Genomic DNA, 12,025 nt, shown 5'->3' with positions numbered 1-12,025 from the left:
AAAATTAAAACATTAAATGTTAAGTTTATCTTTTCGTATCAATTTAAAAAAATCGATTTACATATTAATACAGTATAAATCTTTCATTACATATTCAATCACTTAGCATGAGATTATGATCAAATCTTTTTCAAATAACCTGTAGATTTTACTGCAACTAAGTTTCCATTTAATAAAAGGAAAGATGTTAAAATTATAAATGTGATTATTATTGGGTTATTGCCAATTTACCATTGGAGATTATATCCCAATTGTTTTTAGTACTTTCTAAATATATATGTATTTTCTTAATTCTAATATTAAATGTTATTTCCACATATTATAAGAAAGGAAATTTTAATTTAAAATTTATTTAGATTAATTTTTTATTTTAAGATACCAATATTTAATATTGGTTTTTAATTTTTAAAAATAAAAATAAAAAATAGAAAGGAAAACGATTTTCAAAAACATAGAATACTATTAATAGTCTTAGGTATAAAAAAGAAATGAAATATAATTTTGGAATACTTTAGAGTGAAACTTTAGACATTCAATTTAAAATATAATAAATATAAATTTCTCTTGTACTATTCCATGTTAAACTTTTGAATATCATGAACCAAATTAGATTGAATTTCAAGTAAATTGAAGCAATAAATTAACAATTGAATTAAAATTAATAAATTTTTAAAATATAAAACTTTAATTTGTATGAATGATAATAGAAAGATTAAATTTAACATTTTCATATGGTTTAGGTATTAAATTCAAATTTTGACACAAATCAAAATTAGATAGAATTTCAAGTAAATTGAAATAATATTTTAGATTTGGATTAGGTTTTATCGCGTTATAATAAAATGATTATAAGACTAAGTAGGGTAAAAATTGAATTTGAATTATTTCGAATTTTATATCAATAAAATTTGAATTTTCGAGTTTAGTTGAGTACTGTATAGTAACTCACTAAACTCGTTGTATTTGAGTCGATTTTTTGAATTAATTGCTCATGAGTTAACTCGAATTTATATTTGATGTATTATTGTTATATAAATATTTATATATTACCACTTAATTACGTAATACTATTTCATGTATTCACAGGGCGAAAAGATCAACAGCCTTATAGGAAAAGACCAAAATAACCTCGAACTCATCTGAAATATCAGCCATACCCACATATATATACTATGCTAATTCACTGCTTAGCTGCCAACAGTTCGAAGCCCCAGGTTCGACTCGAGAGGAAACAGAAATGGCACTCAGAGCAGCCGTACTTCGCCACATTCGAGTACCTGTTCGAACCCTAGCTGCAACCGGATCAAAACCTCAGCTGCAATGGAGTCTCTGCAATTCCATCAGGTTATTTTCATCGGACGACGATCACCTAACGAAAGAGGAAGTAATCGACAGAGTCCTCGACGTCGTCAAAAGCTTCCCCAAAGTCGATCCGTCCAAGGTCATTCCCTCAAGCTCACTTCCATTTCGAGAATTTCCTCTCTGGGTTTCAACCAAATCCTCGATTCTTATATTTCTTTAGTTGGGAGCTGAGAAAGAAATGATTTTGCTGTTGTTCTTTTGTTAGGGGAATTAGATGTTGTTTTATTGTATCTTTCTGATCAGTTTAATTATCACTTTGATTGGTTGATCTGATGGCTTTTGTCTGGATTTCTAGATAATTAGATTTAAAATTCTAAGATTGTTCTGTATAATCATTTAATTGCATTTGTTTTATGGCCATTCACGTTAATTGTCTCATTTTAAGCAACTTTAGTTTAGTAATTAGCTGGCTGAAGCTTACATTTGCAGCATGAGTTGTGCTAAATTTTCGAGCTCAATGATTTTGTCATGTATCTTAAAAGGAACAATTGAATGATTTCAAAAACAAATTTTGATGGATTATTCTCCCTTCTATGCTGGCATAGCCTTGAGATAAACTATTTGATGGAGGTCTCAATTCTTAGAATTTTAATTCTGCTTATTCTAGTGGGAAGTGAGAATTTCTATGCGAGGTGTTGGCTTGTGTCAGTTTTTAAGTTCTTTCACACAAGACAGATAACCTTGAATCTTGAAAGCTCATGAATTTTTGAGGGCATAATTCTTAACTAGAAGTAAGAGGGAGGTGTAGTTGCTTTTGTGTGCCACAATGCTGTGGTTTTTGTTGTTTGTGTCAGTAGTTTGCTGTGTTTTAATTCTAGTCCTCTTCCTTTGATTTAGCTTGGTCCTTCTCATTGGTAACCTATTACTCCTTTTATTCTCTTGAGTCCATGCTAGTTTTCTAATCTTTTATGTTGGATTTTCTGCCACAATGTATGTTTTATTGTTTGTTCTGTTATGTTATCTTTTGCCTTTCTTTGTTATACTTGATTTGTGAAAAAGAAGCATTTGCTTTGCCTTCCCCAAAAATGATTTCCTTGGTTTCAATTTTGTTGTGTATATAGACCATCCTGAAACGGTTTCTTTAAATGCTCATGGCTGCCAATGGATGTTGAGTCCAAATGCTCTACTGCAATAGCTGATTGAAACATGTTTGTGGTAACATTAACCCAGTTTCGTAATTCTCCTATCTGTTAAGATAGATTTAAATCTTTTAACTATTCTTTCTCTCTTGTTTAATATATGATATCTCCTCATTGTAATGCCATGACAATATTTGAAGAGCTAACTTTGTTCCCAAGTGACTCACAACTATTTTATCATTTCTGCTTCATCTTTCTTTTGAATATCATGAGTAACCTGTAAGGTATTGTTCTTCACTGATGCTCCTATGTAGTATATTCTAATATCATACTTTTCTCCTTGTTATGCTATTTCCTGATCCTTGTTTATTTCTAAAGTACTACTCTTGCTCATTCCTTTATGAATTTCTATTCACTGCTTTGGTTCTTTTTTAATTATTAACTGTGAGAGTTCAAATGCATCTTTCTCAATCACTTGCAGGTGACACCTCATGTCCATTTCCAAAACGATTTGGGCTTGGATAGCTTGGACAATGTGGAGATTGTAATGGCATTAGAAGAGGAGTTCAAGCTGGAAATTCCAGACAAGGAAGCTGACAAGATTGACTCATGTAATCTCGCTATTGCGTACATATATAACCATCCAATGGCTGGTTAATCTGTGGAAAGCAAGGGTGTCTCGTTGAATTTCATTCAAAAAGAAGAACGATGTCTTCTACTCTGTTTTGGTGTTCAATATTTTAGGTGTTTGTATCAAATTTACTCCTCATAATGAGATTAAGACTGACAATCTGAATCTGTTTTGGTGGGGTACTACCTGAACTTGTTTCTAGCACCAAACAACAGCAGATTTCAACTCGCAATAAACTTTTTGTATTGCATGGTGACTTTCTTCACCTTTCAAGTACTTCTTTTCACATTTGCCGCTGTCCTGACATTGTCAATGTTTTCTGGCCTTTGGGTAAGGCATTGCTTTTTAAGTTCTTTTAAGCCTAGCTGTTGCTCTTTGTATTGCATTGTTTTTTCAGTTCTTTCAAGCATTTTATTACCAGATTCACTGGCTGAATGATGGCCTCTTGTTTTCCTCCTGGACGTTTTTGGCTGTTGAAGTTATGGAAAGGGGAGAATAATCAATACAAGCTGTTGCCAAGGAAGCCTGTAAAAAAGTAGAGAGAAATTGGCTGCTCATGACTTTGTTGTTGTAAAAACCATTAAAGGATATAAGTTGGCAGCTTTGTTGTTGTAGAAGCTATTTAAAGATGGAATTCTGCAGGCTTTTAGCCACTGTTCATGATTTTGTTTGTTATTGAACAACCGAAGCAAGAATATATCACAATTTTTGCCTCAGACTCGAAGCAATCCTGAAATGGATATGAAACTCGTGGTTTCACCACGTGAATGATAGCACACAGACAGGTTAATCCCTTTACTCTTTGGATTGATGTGATGTAAGAGTAAGATTACATCAAGAAAAACTCAAGTAATAGTAATCATTATGCAAGACACAGATTAATTACAAGTCACCCTTCAAAGTTCGCTTCAATGGAAGCTTCCCTGAAAATCTCTCCAACCCTTCATCCCCATGAAAAAACCAGGCAACGAAAACAAAGAATATGAATAAGAAAAACAAAAGATCTGTCAACCATTTTTCAAGCTAAAATTGATGAACTAAGTGACCCTGGTAAACTAATTCTAATTCATCCGAAGCATGTTTACGATCGAAATTGATATAGCAGACAGCTGGAACGTATTGTTATTTCTTTTCGTCAATGGCGAAACCACACCTTCTTTCTCCTTGAACCCATCTTCACAAGTTGTAGCGGCGTCCATGACTGCACTCACATCAATATTAGCATCGTCGTAGTGCTGGGACTTGTAATCCTCGATGGCCTCTTTGGTGGAAGGGATAGCATCAGAATAGAGATTGAAGCAATCATGCAAGCATGATCTTACGAAAGGGTCGACCAGCTTCTTGTTCTTCAGGAGCTCCTCAACGTAAGACCTTGTGTTCGTTAAGTTACGGCGGACGAGCCTGATGGATACCATGCCAAGGTCGCGAAGATCATCTGCACAGTGGCTTTTGGGAGCGGCTTGCAGAGAAGTCACGCAGAAGTTGTAGCTGAGGTTTGGGTCTCTCCCCGCACATTTCTTGCAGGTCTCCCGGATGAGATCAGTGGAAGTTACGGCATGGAAGGTGGAAGTGAAGATGAAGAAGAAGAGGAAGAGATCAAGGAAGGGAAAGGAAGATAACATTTGCCTCATTGCGTTTTTCTCTTATCGTTTGGCTTGTAATCAATCTTGTTTGCTGTTGCTCTCAGCCATGAGAGAGTTATTTATAGCTGCTGAACAGAAAGGTTGAAGTGGTAAAAATGAACAAACCTTTTAGACTAATAAATTACATAGTGATGTAAAAGTAGGTACATAGAGACTAATTTTGAAGTATAGAAAGTTAAATACATCAAAATTATTAATATTTTTGAACAAAAACGTATTCAATATCGAATTCACATAAAAAATTATATTTAACGAAATTCGATATTCATAATATAAATTCACGAACGTATATTCATAATATGCATTCACGAATAATCATTGAAATCTTGATAAGTTTCTTATCTACATGCTTGTCTGTTTGCCTTTCCAAAAATGGTTACCGAAGATTAAAGAAAGAGCTTGCTCAATGCCACTATAAATCAGACCTTTGCTTACAAGTAAATGAAGACAAAACAGCATTCACCGTCACCATTAATTGAAATTTGTGTTTTTGGTATGTCTTATTCCTTCTGCTGACGTGGAAATTTCATGTTTATGTATTTAAATAAATTTAATTTCCACGTGGCAAGTTACCTATGACAGCTTGGACCATCTACTTGGAAGCATCTTCACCCTAAAAATAGACAAAGGCTTAAACCCTCTTACCTTGAGAACATAACCCCTCCCACCAGAGGCCAAAAAAGGGACCAGAACCCTTGCGTTCGGAATGGGACAAAAGCAACTCAGATAAGGGAAACCCAAAACGAAAAACCCAGAGACTAGTCTCAATGGCGAACCTGAAGTCGGCAATGGACTCTGCATTTTGGGATCAGAACATATCCACCCCACAGACTTTGGAAGGCACGGCAAAGTCGGTTCCAGGCGAGTCGTTTCCGGTGGATGGAGCTCGAGCCAGCAGAGCCCTTAGAATTCAACAGCTTTCACTTTTGAGAAACGGGTTTCCTTTGGGTATCATTCCTTCTCTGTCTCCTCCTTTACAGAAAGAGTTGGGTTCTTTCTCTCTTCAGTCTCTCTTGCTCAGACCCTCCACTTCTAACTGGTATTGCACCATTCTACACTTTCTCTCTCTTGGGGTTGTACCCTTTTCTTTCTTTTTTAACCGAAAAGGAGATGATTTGTATGTGGTTGTTGGATAATATGAAATTGTGAAGTATAGTGTTGATTGAAAATGTTTTTCTTTTTATCTTCCATTGCAAAAGAAAGAAATTAGAAGGATTAACATAGATTCAGTTGCATAAAGTTGTTCTCTTAAGCTAGAAGTTGTTCACTTTAGTACTCTGATGCTATTTGATGCATGTCTCAAAGAAAATGTATTTTGCTCCTTTAGGTGGCTTGGAATAATTGGTCAGTTTAGGCCAAAGAAACTGATCTCTGCTATTAAAACGGAGCTTCAGAGTGCTGATGAGTTGGAGCTTTCTGTTTTCCGAGATGCGGCTAAGCATTTTCTTGACAAGTCACTGTATTCAATTGCGTTAGCCACTCAGCTTTCCTTGTCTCCCTCTTCATCCTTACTGTGGAGCACAGAACGGCAGGGTGAGAGGAAAGTTTATCGCAACAAGTTCAAGCTTTATCACCAGGCATGCACTCCAATTTCCGTTCACCTTCTTCATATATTTCTTTGCAAACATCTGGCATACGTTAATATTTCCATTTTTCATCTGTATAACTGGTGGATGCTTTACTTATTTATGAGAAATGATGGGAATTAAAAGTGAACTCTAGTAAGCTTCAGAGTTTTGTAAGTGGCAAGACCACAATTCCATATGAATATCAATAAATGATAAAGATCGTTGTGCTGGAGGCATACTTTAATAGTTCTATATCTACGTCACACATGATGAAGTATTAGTTGAATTGTTCTTTGTTAGAATAATTTTGCTTAGTTGAAGTTAAGTGTAATAGAACTGGTAGAGCTAGCATGATGAGAAAATATTTAAGAAGTTTTAGTGCCTATATGTGATATGCAGTTTAAGTCGAAAGAGTAGTTCTTCCTATTCACATTTCAAGTAAGAAGTCTAGCAAATTGAATATTCAAGCCTGCCTCTGATCAGAAGCGTAAAGTTTGATATTGTTTACTTAGATAATTCCAGACAGAACTGTGTTACTTTAATTATTTTTTCTCATAACGTCAGTCTTTCTGGTTCCATGATGGTGAATGAGGGTTTCTTAAACTATGTTATTGTACCACTTGTGTGTATTTACAGCTTCCTGATCACGATATCACACTGGATGCTGCATGGCCTGAGCTTTTTATGGACCATAAAGGAAAATATTGGGAGGTTCCAGAATCAATATCCTTAGATGTGTCTTCTCTTCCGTCTGATTCAGGGTTACTATATCATTTTGGTCTACACAGAAACAGTGGCCATCCCCAGGCTTTCAATGCACTAGGTGGTGAGGCTCCTTCTGCTTTAATGCCAGGATTTTGTGCAAAGGCTGCATTTTCTTATGAGAAGAGCAAGGATTTTTGGAGGCGAAAGGAGACAAAAGAGGATGTCTTTGTAAAGACCAACAAAGGATCATTTTTCCGACCATCATATGATGTGTGTCTTAAAGAACCTCATGCAGCAATATCTGGAATTATAGGTAAAGTTTTCTGTATTGCACGGAATGGTTTACTTGTCTGTCTCTCTCGTCTTTTCCCTTCACTTCCCCCTTTGGTAACCTTGCCTTCTTCTGCACTCAATATGGTAAAATTGATAATACTACCATTTTATTGTACCATCTTCTATTACTTTAGTTCATGTTATATTTTAGATTATGCTAACAGAGCAGAGCCTCGAAGGAAACTGCTGTTCCTTTCATCTTGCTTACTTGTGGGAGAGTTATAATACCGAGGAAATAAGTTCTATAAATAATTTCTTCACAGTAGTTGTGATGCCCCAAATTTTCATTTGTTCACTTCCTGTGCTTTGTTTTAGACAAGGTTTCCTTTTTAAGTTCCTTTTTTCTTTCTCCTCAATCATATTCTAGGAGGCACATGTGCGGCCTGGTTTGGAGGAAGGAAAAACTCCACAAGTGCTAAATCACAAGGAGAGGGTGACATTCCTACAACCATTAACAAGAGAAGTCCTTTGAATGTGGATTTATTTGGGTCAGTTTGCTACACTTTTCAGCATGGGCAGTTCCGGAAGCTATATGGTGATCTAACCCGAGTAGATGCTCGTTTGGACATATGTTCACTTCCATCATTCGCCAAAAGAATTTTCAAGAGTTCTTCTGTTAGTAGTGCAGACAATTCACTATCATCTCCCAGACTAAATTTGATCTTTCAACAGCAGGTAAGTTATCCATGTTATATTGCAGACAATTCACTATCATCTCCTGCATTCTCTATGGAGTTCTTGATGAAAATTCTTTAGAATAGGAGGCAACAAATGAACTTCTTTCCTGTCAACTGACTCTTTGAAAGTGCATTTTCAAATGAACCTCTAAAATGTGATAGGAGGAGTGCAATTGAGTGATCATCGAATCAGCTCTGATTCAAGTTTCTTATTCTGCCATGCAGGTTGCAGGGCCAATTGTCGTTCGAGTAGATTCAAAGTTCTTGCTTGATTCAAAATCAGGGGAACGAGGCCCTCACATTGAGGATCTCATATACAGCCTGAGCTACTCCTTGAGGCTTCTGCATTCGGGAAAAGTTGTCGCTTGGTATTCTCCAAAGAGAAAGGAGGGGATGATAGAATTGCGCCTTTTCGAATTCTAGCTTGTAATCATAGAGGGTAACATTATTGAAAACTATAATAGGTTGGAATTGTAGCCTTGAGGGTTCATTTATTAATTTAATGCTTTTTTAACATGCAAATTCACCTACAACATGCTATATTCCCCTCATTTTATTGCATTCACCTTTTATGTGCATACATATATAATGTGTGTATACGGGAATATATATATGTGTATGCACATTTGTGCATGCATGTGCTGTCTTTAAGCTGTTGGTTTGGGCTCCTATCGATCTTAGCAACAAAACAATTTAGTTGGAAGAAGTCGATGATCATCCAACATTGAATTCAATTAAAAGAAAATCAAATATATTGATTATTCCTGAATTACTATCCTCTCCAGTAAAGTTAATGACATAAAAGTGCTAAAAGCAGGAAACAAAGAGCAACAAGAACTGTTCAACTTTGAAACACATCTGAAGTTAGGCACAAGGCAGAGTTAACTCCATAAGTGCCGCCATCAAAGAGGACTCTCTTAATGTAGATCAAAGTGCAGAAACTTCACTCGACTTCAGCTAACAAGTCACTCACTTTACAGAAGACATGCCTAGTATCCGTCCCCAAATCGATCTGCAAGGAAGAGACGAGCAATCCATTATGTTAATGAAGGCAAATAAAACATTTTTTTGCACTGATAACCTCCAACCATGAATGACGTGATATAAATGCTGCAGATGAATCAGATTTCGTGCCTAAAAACATTCATCATTATAACAGTTACCATCATGTTATGAGTTGGTCATTGAGAGAGAGAGAGAGAGAGAGAGAGAGAGAGTTTAACAGTCCTAGCAGAACAAGTATTTATTTTCACAAGCGAGAATGGTGAGGCCAGGGAAGTTCTTGGAAGCTGGAAGAAATGCCTCTGGACTAAATTACAACATATAAGTCCCGAGTCCCAACAGTTGGTAATGCCATGCATATTCTAACAACCCTAACCTCAAAGTAAACAACAATCCTTGTATGGGCACTCTAAAACTTCTTATCCTCTCAAAGTGAACAAATTGAATGACCTATAAACAGAAAACATTGAGGGCTAACATTCTTAAAAAAATTTTAATGAGTTAACCTTTGGGTGCAGAGAACAGTTTGCAGTCTCATCACATGAAACCATGCGAGGAGAATTGATCCCCTCATTGATAAAGATAAAACCAACATAAGTCTTGCCCTCACGTCACTTTGACAGAGCTTTGGGCAATAGTTCAAGCAAAATAAAGGCATGACCTTGGATTGAAATAGTTGCAAAACTTGCTAGAACCTCTTTCCTAGATACCCTATTCTCCATCCCCTTTCTTTGTCCACTCAAAATTAAAGTAACAACATGACCAAAGAAGTAACACAAAAAGATCTTTTTCACCAGAAAAAAGAAATGCTACTAACCTCATAAGCATTTATGTCAGAGAAAAGAACCTGCAAACAACATAGCACTTAGCATGAGAATGAATGAATTGCTCAAAAAATTGAAATTGCAGTGGGGCAGAGTGTGTGTGTGTGTGTATTTACCTTCTTTCCAGGCTCCACTTTTCCGACATCAGTACCAACAGAAACTATCTGATATAGAAATAATAGAATTAACAAAGAAATCCCAAAAATTCATTTAAAACCGGGCGGAAATGCATAAGAATTCTTATCATACCTCCCCCATCAGGTACCTCTCAAACTTGACAGCTGATTTGGGCAACAAAAGTCCACCAGCTGATTTCTGTGGTATAAAATAGGCAATTCATTAGCGAGATAATTTACAACAAAGGAAAGAAGAAATTCTATCACACAAGATTAACAGAAAATAGATACTCCGCTAAGGAGGCCAACTGATTTGCAAATTTATACATGACAGCCAAGTAACAAGCATTCATCCACCAATATCATAATTCCCCTTTCCTTATCCAACCCCCACCATCATAAACAATCATCCAACTTATGCCATTCTCATTTCTTAAAATTCAGAAAGCAAGAAACCGAACAAGTGCTGACCACAGTAGCAAAATTTGTACTTCTAGGAAACAAGATAGGCACCAAAGAAACACATAATCTAGCTAGATACACTATGAAAAGGAAACCCACTTCAAAACCAGCTTAGATAGAATAAGCAATTGCAACAAAATTTGTCAAAGTAAGCAAACCTCGGGTAACTCTTGAAGACGGATAAGAACTCTGTCAGCTTGTGGAACAACCTGGAAAACCAAATATACATTTAGCATAACAATGAACATCCAAAAAGAGCATCCGTTCGTAAATACATAAATTGTCTCTATCTGAACTCGAATTAAGAAACTAAACGAATAATACCTTGGTGGGTTCCCATTTACTGGCAACTGCATTGATTCTAAGAGAGTTTCTTCGAGAACCTGCTCGGCACCCAAAGTCATGGAGAGAAACAGATTAGAAACTAAGTAAACAATACAAAAGCAGGTATTCTTGCACAAAACCAAAAAGGCAACAAACGCTAACTAACCCAGAAATTTGTGGTTGGAGAGGGAAGGGAGGGTTGGCTTCTTTAGAGTAAACGCTTTGGGTACTGCGAGAAATGTAGACGCCATGGATAAGAAGCAAGCTACGAAATCAGAGGCAGCGTAAGATAAGGGAGCGTTTGCCAACAACAAGGGAAACTAAAGCCCTCGTTTACCTCTCTGGGTTTTATAGGCCTACGTGTCTTTTTCCAGAAACTTCCTCGTTTCTTTTTTTTTCTTTTGACAAAAAAAAATAAAACAATTTTTTTCTTATGATTTTTTTTATTTTTTTTACAGCTTTTAATTTCTTAAAAAATATTATTTGCCCCAACATTTGTATTTATAGATATTTTATTTTCTACCTCCCAATTTAATAATGATTTTACATGCAATTATCAATATAAAAAATTTAGTATAATACTTGAAAAAATCTTTAAATTATTTTTAAAAAATTTACTATCATTTTATCACTTGTCTTTTTTTAAATCAAATAGATTTTTATTACTAATAATTAATTAATTATTAATTATTATTTTATATTCACGTGAGATGATGTGCTATTAATATTAATGGTGAAAAATTTACATAATTATATCATTATGATACATCATTATTTGCAATGACATGTCAATATGGTAAATCAATGTCATATGATATAAAAATGATAAGTAAATTTTGACTAATAGTAATTAGTCAATTATTAGCTATAAAATGTTTATTTAGTTCAAAATAAAAATATAAAGATTTGATTAAATATAATAAAAAATACAAGTTTATTTGAATTTTTTTAAATAATTCAGAGATTTTTCAATAAATTCTAAGTTTTATTTTTTTTCTTGTTATGAAAAAAAAAGTTTTTCATATTAGTAGGACTTTGCAAGACAAGAATTATATTTCCAACAATACATAAAATCAATTTTCTATTTCCTTTATTTTTAATTTTTTATTTTCACAAAAATTAAGATAAACATTAAATTGATATGATATTTTAAAATATATTAAACTATTTTAAAAATTTTAAATAAATTTTTTATTTTTTTATTCCGTTCAATCAAATCATTATACTTTCTTTTCAAGTTAAATAATTTGAACCAAATAAGCACTTAAACTTTTTATTTTGAATTAAATAAATTTTTAT

General features: G+C 34.6%; 4 protein-coding genes across 4 annotated transcripts; 2 read left to right on the top strand and 2 right to left on the bottom strand.

Annotated features, from left to right (window-relative positions):
- Nucleotides 1-1,180: 1,180 nt before the first annotated feature.
- Nucleotides 1,181-3,360, top strand: MTACP-1 (mitochondrial acyl carrier protein 1). Its single transcript, XM_007052353.3, has 2 exons — nucleotides 1,181-1,441; nucleotides 2,923-3,360. Exons 1-2 carry the CDS (start codon nucleotides 1,238-1,240, stop codon nucleotides 3,097-3,099), a joined length of 381 nt encoding a protein of 126 aa, XP_007052415.1. The 5' UTR covers nucleotides 1,181-1,237; the 3' UTR covers nucleotides 3,100-3,360.
- A 552-nt stretch (nucleotides 3,361-3,912) lies between these two features.
- On the bottom strand, nucleotides 3,913-4,801 carry LOC18614550 (putative invertase inhibitor). Its single transcript, XM_007052352.3, has one exon. The coding sequence runs from the start codon at nucleotides 4,701-4,703 to the stop codon at nucleotides 4,134-4,136; it is 570 nt and encodes a 189-aa protein (XP_007052414.3). The 5' UTR covers nucleotides 4,704-4,801; the 3' UTR covers nucleotides 3,913-4,133.
- A 569-nt stretch (nucleotides 4,802-5,370) lies between these two features.
- On the top strand, nucleotides 5,371-8,531 carry LOC18614549 (TRIGALACTOSYLDIACYLGLYCEROL-like protein). The gene is made up of 5 exons (XM_007052351.3): nucleotides 5,371-5,754; nucleotides 6,043-6,292; nucleotides 6,920-7,301; nucleotides 7,689-7,996; nucleotides 8,224-8,531. Exons 1-5 carry the CDS (start codon nucleotides 5,483-5,485, stop codon nucleotides 8,419-8,421), a joined length of 1,410 nt encoding a protein of 469 aa, XP_007052413.3. The 5' UTR covers nucleotides 5,371-5,482; the 3' UTR covers nucleotides 8,422-8,531.
- A 201-nt stretch (nucleotides 8,532-8,732) lies between these two features.
- On the bottom strand, nucleotides 8,733-11,054 carry LOC18614548 (10 kDa chaperonin 1, chloroplastic-like). The gene is made up of 7 exons (XM_007052350.3): nucleotides 10,893-11,054; nucleotides 10,727-10,785; nucleotides 10,561-10,611; nucleotides 10,074-10,139; nucleotides 9,941-9,988; nucleotides 9,818-9,847; nucleotides 8,733-9,010 (listed from the first exon to the last, which is right to left on the bottom strand). Exons 1-7 carry the CDS (start codon nucleotides 10,975-10,977, stop codon nucleotides 8,942-8,944), a joined length of 408 nt encoding a protein of 135 aa, XP_007052412.3. The 5' UTR covers nucleotides 10,978-11,054; the 3' UTR covers nucleotides 8,733-8,941.
- Nucleotides 11,055-12,025: the final 971 nt, after the last annotated feature.

Source organism: Theobroma cacao, chromosome 1 (genome assembly GCF_053813885.1).
Source record: "Theobroma cacao isolate CCN51 chromosome 1, ASM5381388v1, whole genome shotgun sequence".
Taxonomy (NCBI): domain Eukaryota; kingdom Viridiplantae; phylum Streptophyta; class Magnoliopsida; order Malvales; family Malvaceae; genus Theobroma; species Theobroma cacao.
This window is presented reverse-complemented; position numbering and strand designations above follow the sequence as displayed.